This window comes from Vipera ursinii, assembly GCF_947247035.1.
Source record: "Vipera ursinii genome assembly, chromosome: 9".
Classification (NCBI taxonomy): Eukaryota; Metazoa; Chordata; class Lepidosauria; order Squamata; family Viperidae; genus Vipera; species Vipera ursinii.
The window spans coordinates 24,644,226-24,666,624 of NC_139523.1; the positions used below are offsets into that span (position 1 = coordinate 24,644,226).

Below are 22,399 nucleotides of genomic sequence, written 5' to 3' on the forward strand. Positions count from 1 at the left end.
TTCATGTTTTAGCCTCCAGGCCTCTAATCATCTTCTCTGCACTCTTTCTAGGCCTCAGCATCTTTTTTATATCGTGGCGCTAATCACCCCGAGATGGCCTGGGAAGGTCCACGTGGCACTCTGCGGTCCAGAAGCCAAACGAGGCGGAAAGGCAGGCGAGGAGCTGACCTCTCCCAGGAGCACAGGTGAGGTCTACAGAGCATCCCATGGGACACCTGTTGCCTTGTGTAAAGATCTAAGCCTTGAGCACGGGACATCCCAGGCCTCTTGATCTTGGCGAATCTCCAAGGTTTTCCACTCTGAGGGTGCCTTTCTGAAAGATTGCAAGGAATGGCACTAACGGGCAAATTCTACCGATTGCTGAGAGAGGTTTGGTGGGACACTCTCGGCAAGATGGCTTCTGTCCAGAATCTTTCCAATGTCCACACGATGTTGCGATTTGTCTTCTTGTGTTGGAGGACAAGCGCGGGGCTTTGGGCGTGGGCTTGAGTGACTGCTGTAGCTGAACAACCAGGAGGTTGTAGCCCTGCAAGGACCACAAAGCAGAAATGGAAACACTTCACAAAAGGGCATTTCTCGGCCAACATCAGGGGCTCCTAGCAGGAAGTCCAAGGAGATCCTTCAACCGGCCACTTCCAGGAAGGACACCCTCTTCAGATTTGGTCTGGAGTGGACTCCACTTCAGCTGTCTGTGGGGGAAGAAGTGGGCTGCCCCCCAGTCTTTTTCCTTCGTTATGGAACCCCCTGTGCATCACAGCTACCAGGTACCTGAAGAGGCCCTAGGAACAGGAAGAAGAAGAAGAAAAAGAGAAGGCCATTTTTAAAATAAATCTAAGCGTAACACATTCTTGACTTATGACAACTGAGACCAACATTTCAAGCTGTCAAGTTGGAGGAGGAGGAGGAGGAGGAGGAGGAGGAGGAGGAGGAGGAGGAGGAGAAATGTGGGGGTCCCTGGTGGTCTTCTTGCAGATCTTTCATGATGCAGCTAGGTAACTCATCAGTGCTAGAAAGGAGAAGGGTTGGGAGGAGGAGCAGGGACTGTGGGGTCCCTGGTGCTCTCTGAGCTTGGTTTTTTTCTTGCAGACATTTCATAACCCAAGTCGATAACATCATTAGGATATTGTTTTCTGCTTGATTATTGTTAATCCCTGATTACCTGCCAGGCCTTCTCAACCTCCAGAGTCCAATCATCTTTGAGAATTGGCCTAACAGCTTGGATGAACTGAATTCCAATGTACTGAAGAAAAAAGAGAGAGAGGGAAATGTAAAACGCCAAAGAAACAACGGTAATTTTGGAAAAGAGAGACAGGGAGGTGGATTGCCTGCTGTGAATTACATCTTTTACAGCTATTAGATTGCTTTAAAATATACGTGTTGCAGGTCGCAGACATCTTAAGAGATACAGTCATAGCTCTACAATAACATCTGAGGAAAGAGGATAAAATTTTATGGTGCAATTCCCTCCTTCGCCTCACTCCATGAATTTTACAAAGGTGTAGGCTTGGTCATTGTTCATTTGTCTTCCGCTTGGGTTTTCCTGCTGCAAAATTCTTTCTTCTTTTTTTTTTAGCAAAAGCAATCAGGGGAAAAAAATCTAAAGAAACCGAAAAGCAATGCATTTGCATGCTTTTACAGGAGACAGGTGTAGATGCCCCACCAGCAGTGCCTCTAAGCTATTACATTAACCCCCAAGGAATATTGTTGCCCTTCCTGATGCAGGAGAAGCAGTGGCACAACCGGTGTGTGTGTGTGTGTGTGCCATTAAAACAGGAATCAGCCTAGAATCCCTACATAGCCACATGTGAACTAAGTCCAACTTCCCTTGAATTCTGAGAACCTGCATCTAATTCCTAGCAGGTGCTAGCATTTAGTGGAGGAGATTCCTGCCCATAGGCCCTTAGCAACAAATCAGCGGAATTGGACTTTCTTTCACCCCTGACCCATCTAACACCCTTTGGTTGGTTTCTGTCTGCAAAAGTAGCTTGGTACCAGTTGGACAACGTCCAGACGGTTTGTGAAGAGGGCGATTGCAGAGCCACAGTCTTCTAATGTACTTTTTTATTATGCAAATTATAAAAAGGCGTGATTTCTCCCTGCTGTTCTCTTTTTTGTGAAATCAGTAAGAAAGAGAATCCTTTTTAATTGAAACATTTCAAACAAATTATACTGTAAATTAAATGATCTTCCTCGTCTCAGTGTCATAATTGGGGGTCTAAGCGTACCGAGGCTCTCATCTAGAAGCCAGATTTGGCCATCAGGGTGGAGTCAAAGGAGAGATCAGCCTAGCATCCCTACATAGCCACCAATGGTCTAAGCCAAAGGTCCCCAACCTTTTGGGCACCAGGGACCAGTTCCGTGGAGAGAGGTTTTTCCATGGACCGGAAGGTGCGTGGTTTTGTGTGCTGCTGTATCCCATGGATGGGGCTTTGCTTGTTTGTATGGACCGGTTGCTGGCATGCCGCAGCCCAGTACCGGTACACAGACCAGGGATTAGGGACCCCTGGTCTAAGTCCAATGTCCCTTGAATTCCATTAACTCTTCTCTAACTCCTCACAGGTGGTAATGTTAGTGGAGAAGATTCCTGCATGCAGGCTTTTAGCATTGAAAGTTTAATGGGAAGATCAATTCACGTGGACCTAAGCTTTTGCACCTGAGACCTTCCACTCTAAATAGGAAGAGGATCAAAAGGCAATTAAGAATATCCTTCTTAGAAGATTCAAGGTTTGAATTGCTTTAGTTCTTCAATAGGGTATATAGGGGCACCCCAACCTTTGAATTCAGCCCAGCCTTGGTGGCCCTCTTGCTGCTCTTCATCTCACCTCGTAGTAGTTGGGGGGAGCTTTATAATGGAAGTGGTTCTTGCCCAGCTCAAAGGCAAGTGCCTCCAGCTTGGGCTCTTGATCCAGTCGAGCCACACTCTTCTCGATGAAGGACATCACTCTAGGGAGGGCGAGAGAACAGAGGAGACCTCTTTGGGGGCATGTGTTCATCCTCAGTGGACTCACCACCCCATTCCCAGGAAATCTACAAAGACCCACAGCAAAGTTCTGGGCAGGACAGAAGTTCCGATTAAGCCTTACGTAAGAAGGAAGAAGATAGGAATTCTCCAAATTACGGGAAACATCTAGGAAAGCAACTCTCTCCTTCCCATCCACAGCTCCCTAGGGAGTCTTTGGGGTGGGGCAGAGTGGGGGGGGCTGGAGGAGAGGGGCTTGGAGGTCCCTAAGCGTTGAGGTAATCATTTTAGAGTCCAGATTTGGGTTGCTCAACCTTGACAGCTTTAAGATGGATGGACTTCAACTCCCAGAATTTTCTACTCATAATTTACTTTGAGCTGATTTGGTTTGCAAATGTACCTTTTCTGGATCACCACCGTTGGATCCATTCCATGAAATTACAAATGAATAGCTAAACCACCGTTTCTCAAACTGGCTGAGGAATTCTGGGAATTGAAGTCCACAGATCTTCAAGCTGCCATGATTGCGAAACATTGGCCTAGATATGCTAATTTCTTTCTTGGCTTTCAGGAGCTACTTTAATCTGAGAGAGAGAGAGAGAGAGAGAGAGAGAGAGAGAGAGAGAGAGAGAGAGAGAGAGAGAGAGAGTTCTGCTCATAAATGTCAAGAGGTAAATCCAAGATGGTAATGAAGGCCACATGTGTCCTTCCTCTCCCAAAATGGGGAAGATCTAGCTACGGCAGCCAAATGCCAAGCCCACGGGGAAGATAAAAACCTGGAAAAGAAAAAAAGCCTCTGCCAAACAGCACCAAAATGCTGGCTGGGGAATTCTTGGAGTTGAAGTCCACCCATCGTAAAAGTTCATTAGCATGCTGGCTAGGGAATTCTGGGAATTGAAGTCCACGAGACCTAAAGTGGCCATAGTTGGACACCCTTCCCCTGTGCCATTCCAGACAAGTGGCTGTCCAGTCTCTTCTTAAAAACCTCCAATGATGGAGCGCCCACAACTTCTAGTGGCAAGTTGTTCCACTGGTTGATGGTTCTCACTGTTAGGAAATTTCTCCTTATTCCTAGGTCACGGAAGGATACAAATCCCCTTGTGTGGCCCACAGCCACAATGAAGGATCCAGGCATCGCCTGAGAACCATCACCCCAGGAGAAGGTGGAAGCTCTGTCCAGCTGCCCCTGTTGTTTGGGTGGAGGAGACCCAGAAGCCTGGCCCAAATTGGACCCCCAGACCCACCTGAGGCCGTGGGCTTGAAGCTCCTTACTCATCTTCAGCTGTTGCAGATCGTCTACGTCACGGAAGAGGAAAAAGACATCCTTACACTCGGGGTGGGTCTCAAAGAGTCTGGAGAAGAAACAGGAGACAGTCCAGATAGCATCTTCCTTGGGGGGAGGGTGGGTGTGGGTCTTTGGGAAAATGGGACCTTCTTCCTGCAACCTGCAATGGTCGGTGAGGACCTCAAAAGACAGAAGGAGGAGTAGGAGGAGGAGGAGTTGCAGAATAGGCAACGGTCAGATAAGAGACCTCGCAGCCCTCAGGAGGAAAAGGGGCCTGGCAAACATCTCTGCAAGGACCCTCCCCACTTTCTGGGATTGTAAAGTTGAGGGGGGAGAAATGAACTTTCCAGATTACAAGCCCTCCTGGGGGCTGCGAGACCTCTCATCTGGACATTGCCTATTCTGCAACCCCTCCTCCTCCTCCTCCTGCCTCTCTTCTCGCAGACCCGACAGGCAACACCCCCCCCCCCATGTTCAGAGACATTTTTGAACCCATTTCCCCGTCCTATCTTTGAGGCTCTGCCACCTCCCCTTCCCCCTCCCCCACTGGTTTTATGGCATCTGCTTTGGCTAACAAAAGGGGATAAACACAAGAATCGTTTATCGTTTATCGGAATGTTTATCCTGGCCTTTGTCATCGTGATCCCAGGATGTTTAAAACTCTCTTCAAACAAAAGCCACGCCAACACAATCTACAAAAGCCATCTGAAAAGCACATGTGAAAACAGCAGAGCAAACCCAGTCAAACTGCATGGAAAAGAAACGGCTCCCTGCCGATGGAAGTGCCGGTAAGATCCCCGAGAAAGTCACTTGGCAATAAAGATCTATCGCTCCTTTTATTTATTATGTTTTTTAATGCCAGGCGTGCCTCTGTGGCAGATTGCACCCCCAAGGTTTCAAAACTCAACTGCCACCCATCCAGGAATAGAACAGAACAGAAAACTGGAACAGAAGAGAACAGGACAAACTTTTTGGACCGAGATGCCCTATGCACAGTTACCCATGCCCTCGTCACTTCTTGTTTGGATTACTGCAATACTCTTTACATGGGGCTGCCCTTGAAGAGCACCCGGAGGCTTCAACTGGTACAGAATGCAGCCGGGCGGGTGCTTATGGGAGTATCTCGGTACTCCCATGTTACACCACTCCTGCGCGAGCTGCGTTGGCTTCCGGTTGCCCTCCGGGTGCGATTCAAGGTGCTGGTTATAAACTTTAAAGCCCTACATGGCCTCCCATCGCCCGGTTCACTCCCACAGAGTCGGCGACCCCCAGGGGGAGAGCCTTCTCTGTGGGTGCGCTGACCCTCTGGAATGAATTGCCCCCAAGCTGCGGACGACCCCTGACCTTCGGTCCTTCCGCCGTGACCTGAAGATGTGGTTGTTTCAACAAGCGGGCCTGGACTGACTACAGTTTTAATGAGCTTTTTCCTGGTTTTTAAATTGTCATATAATTATTGTATTTATTGTTTAATTCTTTTTTAAATTTTCTATTTTATGTTTCTAATTTTTATTGTTGTGCGCCGCCCTGAGTCCTTAGAGAGAAGGGCGTCATATAAATTTAATAAAATAAATAAATAAAATAAACTCAGTGTACATTCAAGCAACAAATGATAAATCACAATCATAATCATAAAAATACAATCACTGTAAATCATAAGATACAACATTCAGTGACAGTCATGAGATGCTAAATAAAAGCAGTCAACATAAGTCATAAGTCCTAAGGTGCTAAAGGCACAGGTAATAGGAAACAGGAGAAGGCTAATAGTAATACAGCTCTACTAATGGTTTGACCTCCCAGTGCATAGCGGGGGACAATGCTGTGGGAATTAGGTGTTCAGCAGAGTGAGGGCACGGGGAAAAACTGTCTCTGTGTCTAATTCTTTTGTCATGCAATGCCCTATAGCAGGGATCCTCAACCTTGGCAACTTGAAGACTTGTGTGAACTTCAACTCCCAGAATTCCTCGAGCTGAAGTCCACAAGTCTTCAAGTTGCCAAGGTTGAGGACCCCTGCCCTCTAGCACCGTCCAGAGGAGGGAACTTGAAGGATTTTATGTCCTGCATCTGAGGAGATTGTAGATATGTTCTCAGCCCTCTTTCTGGTCCGTGCAGCGTACAGGTCCTCAGTGGAAGGCAGGCTGGTTGCAATTGTTTTTTTCTGCAGTCCTAACCATCCGTTGGAGTCTGTGTCTGTCTTGTTTGGTTGCTGTGCCAAACCAGACAGTTACAGAGGTGCAAATGAGAGACTCGACAATTCCTCTCTAGAACCGCATCAGCAGCTCCTTGGGCAGTCTGAGCTTTTCTGAGTTGGCGCAAGAAGAACATTCTTGGTTGTGCTTTTTTTGATGACAGGCCTTTTTATACAATTCACGTGAAAAAGGTTAAACTGGAAACTTTTTTGCAGAACGGCAACCTGGCTGGGCTCCCGAGAGCTTTCTCTGTTGCTCTTACCCCAGCGAAAACAAACAAAAGCAACGCAACTTTGCGGCACATAATTCAGATGTCGAAAAGGATGTGTTGAGGTGTTGACTCTTCCCTAGCTCTCTGTCTCTAAGCACTTGGCCCGGACTAAATAACAAACAGATCGGCCCTTTCTATCAAATTCTTTGAATGTTGTGGTTTCATTAAAAGGGACTTAAGATGAATCCAGCTGTCTCTGCTCCAGGATGGAAGACGTGATCAGTCTTGGGAAGTGGAGGTAGCCACTTAAAAATATGTAGTTAATTAAACCGCTTTGAGGACCACTGTGTGGTGGGTCTGCGCTTCTCCTCATGGGAAGAAATTGCACGGAAGATGGATAAGGGAGAGGCTGGCATTGAAAACGGGTGGATCTGTCATCGCTGGGAGATTCAGAGGTGCCGGCCGTCGGGTGGCATATAAATGTGATAAATTATTCTTGTGACTCTGCAGGTTTAGAATCTGAAGCGGCTGCAATTGAAACAGCCACGATGAAGTGGGAGTTAAAAATGAGGAATTGGATACAGGCAGTCCTGGACTTATGACTCACCCCTCCGCCTCGGTGGGACTGAATTAACTGTCCGAGGCCAATTTGGAAGCAATAGCTGGATCCAGAATCCGAATGGTTGCAAAACATTTACCCCAAGTAACTCTTAAATCCAGGTAGTCCTTCACTTACGACCAGAACTCAGCTCAAAATTTCTGTGGCTAAGTGAGACATTTGTTCAGTGTGTTTTGCAGCATTTTACCACCTTTCTCGTCACAGCTCTTAAGTGAATCGCTGCAGTTGTTAAGTTAGTAAATGAATCTGGCTCCCCCCATTGACTTTGCTTGTCAGAAGGTTCACAAAAGGGGATCTCAGGACCACCACCCCACTCTGGGACACAACAACCGCAACAAGTACAAGTCAGTTGCCGAGCATCTGAATTTTTATCACCCTGGGGATGCTGCAACAGTCATAAGTGTGAAAAACGGTCATAAGTCAGCTTTTTCAATACTGTTGTAATTCTGAACCATCGCTAAACAAGTGGTTGTAAGTCAAGGACTATCTGTACCCTCGCTGTCATTATGGGCATTTTGCAGGCTGATGGTCGTGAGAAGGCGAAGGTTTTTAGCAACCAAACCTTTGAAAGACTCTGTTGTCCCTTATCAACAAACTTAATAATTTATAAAAAAACCCCTCTTTTTTACAATCCTGAAAAACTCCCTTTTTTCAACCCTGTAGTCCCTCTTAAACATTCTGTGGCTGTTTGGCCGAAAGACGATGGGTGTAGTTCTACCTGGGCATCTTTTGCCACCTGGACAATCATTTGTCTGAAAGGGTAGAGGGTCTCCCAGCTCAAGCAGGGGGCTGGACTAGAAGACCTCCAAGGTCCCTTCCAACTCGCTTATTCTACGTTCTCTCTCTTTCTTCTGCCAACATGAACAAACTGGATTTGCAGGGACGCCAAATGAAAAACAGCCCAAAGGACTTGCAGAATCAGGCTCCTTCAGCGGTTCTCCTTTGGAACAATCTCTTGTAATCTAATCAACATAATCTCCATGTTGCTCTCACTTTAATTATTGAGGAGCATTTGAAGGGGGCAGCCACGAAAAGCTGAAGCCAGCCCCCTCTGGCTCTAAACAAAGCCCACCAGGTGGGCACCTAGGTCTGCCAAGCAAGGACCGCACCTGGGGTGGGAAGGAGGCAGGGAGATTTCACAAAAGGCCTTGCAAGGAAGGAGAGGGAGGGGCTGCCTGGTCCTCTGTTAAGCTTGGGGGGGGCAGGAGAGGCATTAAGCCAGCAGGACCCCCAGGGGGTGAAGCCCCCAAGGGGCACAAGAGAGTTTTGCGAGGGGGGGAAAGCTATTATTGTTGAAATATATTAGTTAGAAGTGTGTGTGTTTTTAATGCATATTTTTCTTCTTGTCTTGTTTCGTTTTGCTTTGTTCTTGTTTCCTTCTTTTTCCTTTTGGAGTTTGTCCCCCAGCTTTGGAAATAATAAAATAAAATAAAAATTACTTTAAAAAAGGAGAGCCAGCAAGAGGGGGCTGTAGAAGGGGGAGCAGCCTGGGATCCCTCACCTTCCTTCTCTCTCTTCCAACGGCAGCCTTTGCTCTTGGCAAACAGGGCTCCCCTTCCCGACAGGTTGCAGGGCCATTCAACCGCTGGGAATCGGGCCTCTGCAGAGTCTCCCAGCAGATTCCCGGCCAGGCTTGATCCACGCTGACCCGCGAACGAACGAGTTTGCAGAGACGCTTCCCTCGTTCGCAAGTCAGCGTGGGTCAGCCCTGATGGGAGACTCTGCAGCTGCCCGATTTCCAGATGCGAAACGGTTTCCTGGGGCGGAAAATGCTTTTTGGCTTGGTGTGAGTCTGATAATCATGAGTGGAATTTATTGCCTCATTGAATTACTCCCATACATCTTAGGGAAGTAAAAACTGACTGTCTGCAGCCGTGGCCGTTTCAGTATGACTGGCCAGAACAGGAGGAGGACCGCGGGGTCCTTGGTGCTCTCTGAGCTGGGTGGTTTTCTTGCAGCCTTTTCATAACCCAGCTCAGTAACATCATCAGTTACTGAAGGGAGGGGGGGTTGTGGAGTGGAGGAGAAGGAGAAGGGAGGGGGGGGGAAAGGCAGAAGAAGAGGATTATGGGGTCCTTGGTGCTCTCTGAGTTGGGTGGTTTTCTTGCAGACATTTCATAAGCCAGCTAGGAACTTCTCTCCCTTCTAACTCTGATGATGTTACCTAGTTGGGTCATGAAACATCTGCAAGGAAAAAAAAATAAGCACAGAGAACAGCCAGGATGGCATCCTCCTCCTCCTCCCCCTCCTCTCTGCAAACCTTCCTCCCTTCTAACACTGATGATGTTACCTAGCTGGGTAACAAAACGTCTCCAAAAAAACAACAACCAAGCACAGCAAGCACCCAAGACTCCACAATTCAACCCTGAGCTACGCACATTCTCTTCTGTTGGGCCCCCAAACCCAGTCGTGGGATGGTGCCTAAGCCAGATCCCTAAGCTGTAGCCCCCCACCACCACCCGTTTTCCACCACTGCCAGGCGAGGCTGGATCTGGGCACTCGGTCCCAAACCTGCTCCAGGGAGGGTCTGCTCTCCAAACTGCCTCCTTCTTGGAATTTGGAAGCTTCTGGACTGTCTCTCATTGCAGCCGGCATCCGCCCGCCCGCTGTTCCTTTTAGGCCTGTCTGGTGCTCCTGCCTCAAGTTTTCTCCCTCCCTCCTCGAAGCCCCCATGAGTTTGCCGGACAGAAAACAGACTCTCAAAGGCATCGGTTGTGTGTTCTGTGAGAGATTCCTGGGGCAGAGACAGGGCCAGGAGAGAAAGGGCAGGTCTGCCTGCGTACCTGTAGAGGTGCAGGTGTGCAGTCTCCGAGCACCAGGCAGGACAGACCCCACACCACCTGCTGCCTTGAAAAAAATACCTGAGCATGTTCAAAGGGCACGTTGCCACGAAATGGCTGCGACGTGGTGTCCCTGGGCATTGGTAAGTATAGATAGTCCGTGATTTACAATCATTCATTTAGCGACCATTCCAGGTTACAACGGGACTGAAAAATGTGACTTGTGACCGGTCCTCACACTTACAGCACCACAGCCTCCCCAAAATTCGGGTGCTTGGAAACTGGCATGTGTTACACGATCACCATTGGTGACTTCCCAGCCTTGGAAGTTGGGACAGGTGTGGCAGACCAAGAAGGAAGTCTCAGCATCAAGGGGGGGGGGTCTTCAAAGGGGCATTGGGGTTGATGGGGAGCATCTCCCTGCCATGGAAGTCAGTCCTGGCGCATTGAACGTCCTTGGTTGGGAAGCCCAGGGTGGGGGGTGGGGGGGTCACCCAAGCTAAATCAAGATGAAAGCCGAAGCGTGGGAGCAGGCTGCAGGTCCCAAGAGATGCAACTTTGGGATGACTCATCTTGCAGTTCTCTTCCCCCCCCCCCGCCCCCTCCGCTGGACAAACACTATTTTATTTTATTTCATTAAATTTGATTTAGAAGCTCCCTCCCTTGGGCTGCCGACCTCCGTGGGTGGCTGAGTGTTTATAAAGGAAGAGAAACCGGATGATGCAGAAGAATGAACCCCAGACATGAGGGAGGGACAAACCTTGGCCCCCGCCTGAGGCCTGGGGGGACAGCCAGATCTTCTGGGGACATCTTCTGGGGTACAGGGGAAGCCCCCCAGATCTCTGGGGGAGAGGCAGATGCAGCAACAGAGGAGACATCCCCCAGAGTTTTACTGCTAGTGCTCAACTTACAAGCAGTCGTTTAATGATGGTTCGACGTTGCAACAACACTGAAAATGGTGTTATGACCGATTTCCCCACTTTTGACTGTTGTCCCAAAGGTGTTTTTTCAAAAGGCAACCGGAGTTTGTTTTTCCTTGAAGAATTTTTGCTTCTCACCCAGGAAGCTTCTTCGGTTCTGACTGAATCTTCTGACTGATTCACTCAGAACTGAAGAAGCTCCTCGGATGAGAAGTAAAATATCTTCACGGAAAAACAAAGCCCGGTTCCTTTTGGAAAAGCACCTTCAGGACAGCCCTGACCTGGATGACAGAGCATCTCCACAGACACTTGTGACCGTTGCAGCCTCCTCATGGTCACGGGATCAAAGACCGGCCTTCCCCAACCAGCTCCTCGGTTGCACTTTTGTGGCTTGTGTTGCGTTCACCGGGGTGCTCCCCTTGCAAAGAGAGAAAACGCGCCTTACCCGATAAAGACAATGATCCCCACTCGGGCGATGTTCTTATGGAGGACGTTCCAGGACTCCCGAATCCGCTCTTTCTGGGCCTGGGAGAGGGGGAATGCCTCCTCCCCCTCCCCTTTGCTGCCATCAGCCCCTTCCTCGTCAAGGCCCAGGGCTGAGCCCCTCCAGTCTTCGGAGCCGGCTGGATCCGCTGCGTCCCCCGTGCTGGATAAGGCGCATCCCATCTGCACCACAAGCTTTCCTACCCTTGAACAACCAAGACAGACAGGTGCCAGTCCAGAGACAGGATAAACCAGGGCCAGGCAGGTAGTTCTTCAACCCTCAGCTTGGGAGGGGTGGGGGGAGAGATACAGCTATTGCTGGACTGCGGGCAATGGGGTTTGTCAACCTGGGCCACTTTAAGATGTGTGGACTTCAACTCCCAGGATCCCCCAGCCAGCTCTTAGGAATTCTGGGGGTTGAAGTGGTCTTAAAGTGGTCAAGGTTGAGAAACATTGGCACAGAGCGACTCACTTCAAAATGCGAATTCAACTGCAGGGAGTCCTTGATTTACAACACTTCATTTAGTGACCATTCAAAGTTACGACAGACAGCACTGGAAAAAATGACTTAGGGACGTTTTTCACAACTATGACCTTCGCAGCATCCCCATAATCATGTGATCAAAATTCAGGCCCTCAGCAACTGACTCACAGTTGTGACAGTCGCAGTGTCCCTGGTCACGTGATCCCCTTTTGCGACCTTCTGACAAGCCAATGGGGAAGCCGGATTCACTTAACAACCGGGTTACTAACTTATCAGTTGCAGTGATTCACTTAACAACTGAGGCAGGAAAGGTTGTAAAACGGGGCAAAAGTCGCTTAACAAATGTCTCACTTAACAATAGAAATTTTGGGGTCAGTTGTGGTTCTAAATTGAGGACTCCCTATACACTTCATTAAATTAACCCTAGTTTCCCCCCCCCCCAAAAGAGGTGAGGTCAACATGTCCGAGTCGAGCTGGCCTTCATTCCACCCTGAAAGAGAACCTCGTGGTTTCCCCCAGTTGTTCAATCTCAGTAGCATCTTGTTTCCCTTTTTCAATTTTTTTTATTGTGGGTCTGTTTTATTTTAAGCAGGCCGGGTGTCACCTTGCTGGAAAATCCAGCTGCCGGCAGCGCAGCCGGTGAATATCTGAACCCAGCAAAGCCGCCACAAAATAACACGGCAAGCGCCGAGGGTTTTGAGCAATCACGGAAAAGGTGGAAAGGGAAGAGGATGAAGAGGCAGAAGAAAGGGGGAGGGGGAGGAAGTAAAAAAAGGAAGACTATGGGGTCTTTGGTGCTCTCTGGGCTGGGTTGTTTTCTTAGAGATATTTCATGACCCAAGTAGGTAACATCATCAGTGCTAGAAGGGAGAGGGATAGGAGGAGGAGGAAGAGTGTTGTGGGGTCTGTGTATATATAGCTCCTTCTAGCCCTGAGGATGTTATCTAGCTTGGATCATGACAGGTCTGCAAGAAAACCACCAAGCTCGGTCCTTTGTTGATCAGTGGAAACAAGCAGATCAGGAACGCTGAGCAGGAGAGCCTGAGCGATGCCACCTTTAACCATCTCAGGTGGGGCATCTCCAGGCGAGGCTGTTCTGCTTCTCTCCAGCGGTCAGTGCAGGTTTGACTTGGCTAGCAGCTCTTTGCCATCGACCACATGCGGAACGGCTGCTGGAACTGGGTAGGTCTCTAGTTCAATGAAAAGAAGGACGAGGGGGGACGTGATAGCAGTCTTCCCCAGTCAGCAATTTTGGGAGTTGAAATCCACAAGGCTTCAAGTTCCGAGACTGGACACCCTGCTCTAGGTCTCCTGCTGAGCAGGAGGCTGGACTAGAAGCCCTCCAAGGTCCCTTCCAAGTCTATATTCTCCCTCTCACCTCCCTTTGATGGCTGGAAGATTTGCAAGAGGTCCCGAAAGAGGCTTAGACCCCCCCCCTCAGCTGGGGAAGCTCCTCTGCCTGAAAGAAGGAAGATTCAACTAGTGCCTACTTACCAACGCAAGGGGTCCGTTCCTTAGGTGGCCCAGGCAGAAGAGCCGAGTGCGAGAAGATTCCTTTCGCAGAGAGAGAAGAGCAAAGCTTTCACGCTCAGCTTGTGGTCTCCCCCGTTCACACTCTTGGCTCGGCTGCAATTCCCAGCCAGGTGCATCACAGAGGGGCTGGAGAACATGCAGGCATCCTCGGGATCCTAAAGTCTGCCTGGTTTGGATCCGAGCTCACATGGGTTAATGGGCAACAGAGCTGCCTCTGCTGCTGGCTTTCCAGCCTCGGGGAGATCAATGTCTGTTTGCCCAAAAGTGCTGGAACAGCAAACGGGAGCTTGTGCAGAAGCTGGCAGAGGGTGCGCCTGGGGAATTCTAGTTTTTCCAGCTTACTGGAAGGATTGGTGTGCCAGTTTGGTTCTGCAATTAAAGGTGCTGGACTAGGAGCTGGGTGTAGAGTTCTGAGTGAGTTTGGGCCAGTCTCTGTCCCTCTCTCTGTCTCTTTCTAGGGGGGAAGGAACGGAGGGAGGTAGAGAGGAGGAAGAAAAGAAAAAGAGAAAAAGGGAAGGAAGGCAGAGGAAAGAAGAAAAGTGGAGGGGGAGGGAGGGTGGAAGAAAGAAAAAGAAGGGGAGAAGGCAGGCAGGCAGGCGGGCAGAGAAAGAAAGAAAGAAAGAAAGAAAGAAAGAAAGAAAGAAAGAAAGAAAGAAAGAAAGAAAGAAAGAGAGAGAGAGAGAGAGAGAGAGAAAGAGAAAGAAAGAAAGAAAGAAAGAAAGAAAGAAAGAAAGAAAGAAAGAAAGAAAGAAAGAAAGAAAGAAAGAGCCTTACTTTTGTCTTTAGTGGCTCTAATCACTTTAAAGCAACCAAGCGATTTTTAAAAGCCGCAAGTCCCCACCCCCCCAATACTGTCCATGGTCTTGAAGCACGTAGCCTCCCCTGCACCCACTCCCAGAAGCCCCTGAGCCCAGTGCTCCCAGGCCTCCTGTGGGCTGCTCCCGACCTCCTGCTCTTCGGAGAAGAAGCTCACCGGAAGGCCCCCCCCGGGTGGGAAGAGTCCCTGGGGTTGCTCCTCAGGCTGCTCCCAGGCTGAAGGGAAGCCTCTGATGGGGGTGGGGAACAGAGGGGCTGAGCTCAGGCACATGGTTCCTTATCATGACCCATCGTCACACAGAAGACAACGCAGCAGAAAAAGCAGAATTGTGGAGAGGAGAAAGAAGCAGCATGAAGACTGTGGGGTCCTGGGTGCTCTCTGTTTTCTTACAGACGTTTCATGATCCAACTAGGCAACAACATCAGTGCTAGAAGGGAGGGGGTTTTCCAGAGTAGGAGGATTACTGCTGGGGTCCTGGGTGCTCTCTGAGCTTGTTTGTTTATGGCCCAACTAGGCAACATCATCAGTGCTAGTGAGTGAGGTGGGGGTCTAAACTGCTGCATAAAAACAGGACAGGCATTTGGGTCCCCCTATTTTATGATCCCCAGGGGCTCCCTTGGCTGTCAGGGGAGGTTCAGGAACCGAGCAGCTGGAGCCAGAACAACTGGGGAGCCCACGAACCCGGCTAGGAGATCTTGGGAGGCCACACATCTTAAAATGGCCAAAGTCGTATCGTTCTACAGATCAATACCGTTTGCTGCAGATAAATGAGATTATATCTTTTCCCTGAAATATCATTTTCCTGCATCCCCTTTGAGGGGATTCCTGCAGGTCCATTTGTGCAGATCACACCCCCGGCCGTCAGATGCCCCAGCCTCTTGCTAATCGGCTTTGTAAGCAGCTGTGTCATTTTTCCTTCTCCCCCAGGAGGGAAAATTGTGCTGATTGTTACTGTGACTAAACCCCATCCCTCAACCCAATACATCATTTTCCATACATTTTTGTACATTTATTTTTTCTTTGCACAGCTGCCAGAGTCCTGGTATGGGTCCAAAGAAGTTTTTTGAGTCTTTCAGATCTGCAAAGATAAGGCACCAGCCCAAGGAAGTTACCTTGTTTTGGAATTTGTTTTTCCATAAATACGTGCCTGCGCTGGCCCTTTTATTACTATGGCAGTGTATTGCTTCTGATTGCTTGGCGGGTGGGGGGTTGGGAGATGTACCAATTGAGTAGAATTTTTGTATCTCAGGGCTGAAATGAGAGGCCCTTGATGTTTTCTGGGCTGGTTGTTTCCTTGCAGACGTTTCATGACCCAACTAGGGAACATCATCAGGGCTAAAAGAAACTGGGGTTTGCAAGGAGGAGGAGGAGACTGTGGGGTCCTTGGTGATCTCTGAGCTTGGTGGTTTCCTTGCAGACATTTTACAACCCAACTAGGGAACATCATCAGTGCCAGGAGGGAGAGGGGTTTGCAGAGAGGAGAAGGAGGGAGTTGTAAACGTTTCATTATCCAACTAGGTAACATCACTAGCGCAAACCCTTGCCCTTCTCGCTGATGATGTTACCTAGTTGGGTAGTGAAACGTCTGCAAGGAAACCACCAAACTCAGAGAGCACCAAGGAACCCTCACAAAAGGATGTGTAAGGTTAGGCTTAACTACTCCTCCCCTCTGCAAACCAAATTCTTACAAGAGAAATACATCTTGGTGCTGCCCGTTTTCTCCCGTAAATAATCTAGTTATTTACAGCTGGATCACTGTAAAAATGGGTTCTAGAACAATTCTAGCCTTGAGATTCCCCTTCAGAAATGGCCCCACCGCTGGTTCCAAAGGATTTTTTAAAATGCAGTCCACTTTTGGATGGGATATGCTGGAATGCTTCCTCGGCAGAGGCCATAGCCGTCTGCAGCACCACCGCTCAGCGTAAAGGCCGGAGGAGCGTCTCAGTTTGACAGAAAACGATTATGGATGAAGACACGAGACGTCTCTGGGACAAAGTCCAAGCTGAACCAGTGACCTAACAACGGATTTCAACCTTATTCCTGGAAACGGATCCAATTGCTCGGTGGGAAACCTGGCTGTGCTGCAGAGCAAAACAGCTGCAATTCACAAATTTGCATGCTTCGGCGGGAAGAGATTCTTCTGGGCCAGATCCCGGGGTGCTATTTTAATTAATTAATTTTAATTAATCTTCAGAAATCGTGGGTGCTCCATCACTGGAGGTTTTTAAGAAGAGACTGCGGTCACTTGTCTGAGATGGTCTAGGTTCTCCTGCTTGAGCAGGGGGCTGGACTAGAAGACCTCCAAGGTCCCTTCCAGCTCTATTCTAAGTTTTATTTGGTTTTTATCCCGACTTTATGGATACAATAATCCAGAAAGCGATCAGGGAGCTCCAGAGCAAAGTCCCCTTCTCCAAACCAATCTGCCTGCATGGCTGAGGAATACAGATACTCCTCAACTTATGACCACCACTGAGCCCAAAATATCTGTTGCTAAGTGAGACACTAAATGCAACTTTGCCCCATTTTGCAGCCTTTCTTTCCACAGTTGTTAAGAAAATCGCCGCAGTTGTGAAGTTAGCAAAACGGTTATTAAGCGAGTCTGGCTTTCCCCACTGTCTTCGCTTGTCAGAAGGCTGCCAAAGGGGATCATGTGACCCAAGGACACTTCAACCGTCATAAATGTGAGTCAGTTGCCAAGCATCCGAATTTGGATCACGTGACTCTGGGGATGCTACAATGGTCCGAAGTCCCTTTCTTGAGTGCTGTTGTAACTTCAAACAGCCACTAGAGGAACTGTTGTAAGTCTACAACAGTTATTGCAGATAATTGCTTTAGTCCGGCAAGATTCTGTCTGAGGGCGAGCAACAGTAAAGGAACTACTCAGAGGTAACCCCTATCATTCTGGCACAACAAGCAAAGTCAATGGGGGAAGCCTGATTCACTTAACAACTGTGGCAAGCAGGGTCGCAAAATGGGACAAAGCTCACTTAACAACTGTCCCAATTAGGAAAAGAATTTGGGCTCCATTGTGATCATACACGGAGGGGCGTCTGTACTTCCAAAGTTGCCTCTTTCTGCATTTGGAAATGTGAAGTTGTTGGAACCTGCAGTCTGGCTGGCAGAGATGCCGGGCATTGTGGTTATCCCCCCCGCCCCCGAGTGCCCCATATTTGGCAGAGGAGGTCCAAAGCCGTGTCCCCAGAGGGCCCTCCCCACCATTCACCCACAAATGCACCAAGAGGCGTTTGTGTGACAGTTGTCTCTTTTCCAAAGGACTTGGAACCAGCAAAACGGGAAGCGACACAATCGAGAATTCCCAATTGGTGACCTTCCCCCTTCTCAAGTGTGTTTGCCACGCTTAACCCTTGCCTGGCCTTCCTGCAACCACCAGTGAAACCAGTTCAGTCCCTCCCCGGCCATCTGGTTCTCCCTCTCAAGTCGCCAAGGCCAACGGAGGCTCGATCTGGTGAGGAGGAAGGAGGCAAGATCCCTTCTCAGGAGATCCTGGAGTCCAGCACCTTGCCGCTGTCTTCTCAATGCTCAGAAGACAATCTCTTGGCTGGGGGTCGCCAACCGTTGACCCTTTGCCCCTCTCGTTGGGCCGGGTGGTCAGGGCCGCTTCCAGCCAGCACTCTCAGGATGTTAGGCTCTGCTGGCAGGTCCAGCCTCATGGTTTCAGGTTCCCGGCTTCAGGGAGGTCTCGGCCCCCCCACTGTTGACCCTCCGTGGCCGACAGAGGACGCGTCAGGCTGATCTGTGCGTTACTAAATGAGGAGATCCTTCCGCTGCCCCCAATCTGGATGTTGACGGTGGTGGAGTAACTGGCCTTCTGAGGACACTTCTCAGGGGACCGAACTGTGTCCAGGTTCAAGGGGGGTCCCCATTTGGGGCAATGCTCCCCCACCTCAAGCTGCAGTCTTGGGGGGTTGACCGGCCACCCCTCTTGGCTGACATATTTCAAACAGAGGTTTGGCACGTTTGGCCACCTGATGCTGTCCAGTTCGTGGGAGTGGGGGGCACTTCCAGATGAGGCCTCAGAGCCGTTGTGGGCCCCCCCTGAGAATTCTTGGTGCTCCCCATTGGGGGCTGGTTCTTTGGATGCCCTGTGGCTGGGGAGGAAGCTCCTCTGTGTTCTCAAACAGGCAGTGGGACAGGAGAGGCCTGGTGTCCACGGCTCCGGGTGGGCCATGGGGATGGGGGGCTGCCTCTGCAGATGGACCCCCAGAGGCCTGAAAGTGCAGGACTGGGCCTCTCCTGGAGGGGGAGAACACATCCTGGGCTTCACGGGGGACTGGACACGAGAGTTGGGGGCCGAGGCAGAGGAGAAGGGGGGGCAGCGCTCAAGAGCCGGGGGTCCTGACAAGGAGGGTCTGCATGGGGAGAGGGAGAGGGGCCCAGGGCTGATGCACTGAGAGGAGGGCGTCTCTGGCCTTCCCGGGTTCCGATGACGCTTGGGTGCCGACTTGGGGAGCGAAGCCAGGGGGTCGGCCGGCAGCCAGGGCCCCTGGGGGTCCTCGGGGGGAGGGACGCCATTCCTCTTGGCCAAACTTTGAGAGATGCAGGAGGCAGCGATGCACCTAGAAATGGCGGCAGCGCTGGAGGAGAGGCACCGGCGGACGGGGGACGAGGGGAGGAATTTGGCGAGCGGCACCCCCGGGCATTGCCCCGCCATACACACGGAGGACTCTGCTCCGGCCAGGAATTCCGAAGGGGCAGCAGGGAGGGCTACCTGGGGTGGGGAGTCCAGCGGCAGGGACTGGGTGGCCTTGGCGGGTCCGGAAGCAGCAGTAGGATTTGGGGGGCCCTGCTGGAGCCCCCCCAGCGGCGTCCCAGAGGTTTCCTGGCTGAGTCCTGCTGCTTCTCGGTCCGGTCCCTTGCTCTCCGAAAAAGGGGGCAAGTGGCTTCTCCCCCCAGTGCTTGTCGGGGGGTGGCCCTTTTCCAGTGCCAGGGCCGAAGGCCCCTCCAACCGGCAGAAAATGGGGCAGTGGGGTGTCACGGGCTTTGCTTCCTCGGGGGGCTCCGAAGAGATGGAAGCATTGTCAGAATGGCGGTCACCGAGACGTTGCTGTAGTTGGAGGGCAAGGCTGCTCTGCTCTGCACCCACAGAAAACTCGGGGTGCAGCCTGGGCTGGGGAGGCTGACTGCCCCCCTCCCTATTCCAACCCGGCTGGTTGTTCTCCCCTCCGTGCTCCGCCTGTTGTGGGGCTTTGGAAGAGGAGGGAGGGTCCTTCGACGGGCTGGGGGCCGGGGCAGGGCCCTCTGTCCACGAGACCCCCCCAGGGCTTCCTCTTCCTTCTCCTCCCACCGTGGGGGCCGCGAGCATCTTCTCTCCTCCCACGGGGACCCCCGAAGGAGGGGGCAGCGATTCATGCGAGTCGTGCTGCAGCGAGGCCAGGATCTCTGAAGAAAGAAGCCGGCAAGGTCGGTCACTGCGGAGCACCACGGCCATTTCACGAGTGGCGGCCACAAGAGGCGTGTTTTCCTGGATGCCCATCACATGCGGGAGGGACTCGTGGACGAGGACGTGGCCGTAGATTTGGGGCTCACCTGTGGAGAGAGAGAGGCACAATGGAACACCCAGCTTCCTCCAGGGGAGATTGACAGCGGCAGGGAATTGAATCTAGTTAATCCCGGAGTCCTCGACTTACGACTGGAATGGAATTTCCATGAGGTTGAGGCACCCACAGGGCCAGACCCGAATATACAATTTTTCTGCAGCAGCCATTAAGCCAAAGCTGCAGTTGTTAAGCAAATCAATGTGGGAATTTTTTGAGAGTCTGTTTGAGGGGGATGGGTGGCTTAGAAACACAGAATATAAAGGAAGGTGGGAAGGAGTGAAGGCAGGAAGGAAGGAGATGGGAATGGGAGGGAGGGTGGGTGGGAGAGAGAGATGAAAGAAGGAAAGGAAGGAAGGAGGGAGGGAGGGAGGGAGGAAGAAAGGAAAGAGAAAGAAAGAAAGAAAGAGAGAGAGAGAGAGAGGGAGGGAGGGAGGGAGGGAGGGAGGGAGGGAGGGAGGGAGGAAGGAAGGAAGGAAGGAAGGAAGGAAGGAAGGAAGGAAGGTTATTTAATGCCCACATCTGAGATGACCATGGAGCATCCTGTGTAGGCAGCAGCTTTTGTAACAGTTTGCCCAGTTCAGTCTCTGGTATGAACCGGGCCCTAGATATCTGGCTGGGGCCCTGGGGAGGGGAGGGGAGGGCAAGGCCGAACGCCCACTGAGGGCTGGGAGGCTGGACTCACACTGGGGCAGGCTTCCTCCTTGCCGGCTCTCTTGCAAGGCTACCTGGCCCCTGCCCAAGACTGTCTGCCGGGACCCCCGGGGCCACGCGCCAGGCCTCTCCAGGCCCCCCTTCTGGGCCTTCAGCCGGCCGATCTTCTCGCTGTACATCCTGGCCAGGGCCTGGACCTTGCTGATGATCCGCTGGGAGTTCTCCAGGAGGCAGGGCTCCCCGTCGCCCTGGTAGAGTCCTAAGGCCGGGAGGAAGTCCGCAGAGGCAGGGACCCTGTCCTTCGGCCACCCTTCCCTTGGCCGCCCGGGGGGGGCGCTCCCGTCCGGCTGCCTGCTGGGGCCCCGGAGAGGCTCCTCCAAGTCCGAATCCTCCACGATGCAAAGGGGCTCTGCGTAGGGGGGCCGATCGGGGGAGCAGAAGACTCTCCGACTGACCCCCGCAGCCCCCTTCTTGGGGGCGTCCTTCGCGCTCCGCTCCTTCTCCTGCCACACCCGGCGGATCTCCGCACATGATCGGAACCCGGGCTCGGCGGGACCCTCCTCCACTCCACTGCTGGGCTCCTGCTGCTTTCCTGCTCTCCCCAAAGCATCAGAGGGCTCCCCCTTGGCCTGGGGCCGCCCCTTCTCTGCCCCCTGGGCCTTGGGACTCTCCGGCTGCGCAGGGAAGCCACCCGCATCCGGATGGTTCCGCTCGACTCTTGTCAGCGTCCGACTCCGTCCAGAGGCGGTCTGGGGGATGGAAAGAGGTTGGCTGTTGCAGGATTGGCTCCGGCTGCGGCTCAGCTGGCCGGACTGAGGGCGGAGCTTTCTGAGCTGGGCTCCTCCCTCTTCCTCTCCCAGAGCCTCCTGCTGCTTCAAGATGCTGTTGAACCGCAGGACGGATTCTCGCACCACCCCGGTCGGAACAGGGGGGAGCCCCTCTTCCTTGGCGACCTCCGGCCCCTTCTTGCCCCCTTCCACACTTTGGTGGTAGCTCTGGATCTTCTCCAGCAGAACCCAGTCGTCCCTGGTTGGGTTGGGCTCCGCCTCCCTGTTTTTCTCCTCGCTGCCGAAGCCGCCCGTGGAGGTTATGGGGCAGGAGTGTGGCCGGGTAGAAGAGCTGGGGGTCTGGCTTCCCTCCTGGGGGGTCTCCTGCCCTATGGAGGCAGAGCTGCTGGTCTCCTCACAGGGGAGATCTTCCAGCACGTGTAGCGGAGATGGGCTGGCGGATTCCTGCGTTCGCTGGAGGTCCTCTTCTTCAGAAGAGTCGCTGCCAAAGGGGTGGGGGAGCGTGGGGAGCAGCTGTTCTTGGAGGGGGCTCCCTTGGGGAAGGAGAGAGGGGGCCTCCTCCTGGAAGACCCCGTTCTCCTCCTCTTCCCCTTTGTCCTCCAGTTCTTCTACGCCATCGTCGGGCAGGAGCTGACCCTGAACATAGGGCAGAAGACAAAGGCAGACTTGACACAGTCCGAGAACAAGATGGACCTCCATTCCCTCTCTGGGGGGCTTCAAACAAGCTTCTGCTTCCCGGAGTTATCCTCCCCAGGGGCTTCGACTCCCAAATTTCCTCAGGATACATAACCAGAGAGACGCCTCTTGTCCAGACCATCTGGAGAACATCTGTTTGGGCCAGCTGCCTCTCCTTCAGGAAGCCCTTTCATCAAACAGGATTCTTGGAGGGAAGTCAGTGGCCAATTGTCTTCTTTAAGGGAATGTAACAGGGTTTCTGAGCATACACAGAAAGCTTTCCCCTCTCCCCTAAGTCCCTGCAAATGGTCTCCTTGTGGCTCTGCAGTATTGGAAGCAGGAAGTCACAATCTATGCCAGTGCTTCTCAATCTTGGCAAGTTGAAGATGGGTGGACTTCAATTCCCAGAATTCCCCAGCCAGCAGAGCAAGCAGTGGAAGGGGGCAA

At 51.7% G+C, this 22,399-nt stretch overlaps 2 protein-coding genes across 2 annotated transcripts in view; both read right to left on the reverse strand.

Moving 5' to 3' along the window:
* Positions 1-351: 351 nt before the first annotated feature.
* LOC310644843 (neuroglobin-like) lies at positions 352-11,629 on the reverse strand (the record flags this gene model as incomplete). Its single annotated transcript, XM_083370155.1, has 5 exons — positions 352-779; positions 1,160-1,240; positions 2,823-2,943; positions 4,204-4,311; positions 11,409-11,629. 5 exons carry the CDS (start codon positions 11,627-11,629, stop codon positions 654-656), a joined length of 657 nt encoding a protein of 218 aa, XP_083226281.1. The 3' UTR covers positions 352-653.
* Positions 11,630-16,759: 5,130 nt separating this feature from the next.
* Positions 16,760-22,399, reverse strand: part of PLEKHG2 (pleckstrin homology and RhoGEF domain containing G2) — a 31,938-nt gene continuing 26,298 nt past the window's right edge. Inside the window, exons 18-19 of the mRNA XM_083370156.1 lie at positions 20,521-21,913; positions 16,760-19,827 (exon numbers count right to left, since the gene is read on the reverse strand). Of these exons, the coding sequence (XP_083226282.1) occupies positions 17,948-19,827; positions 20,521-21,913 (3,273 nt within the window). The 3' untranslated portion in view covers positions 16,760-17,947. The remainder of the gene's footprint in view (positions 19,828-20,520; positions 21,914-22,399) is intronic.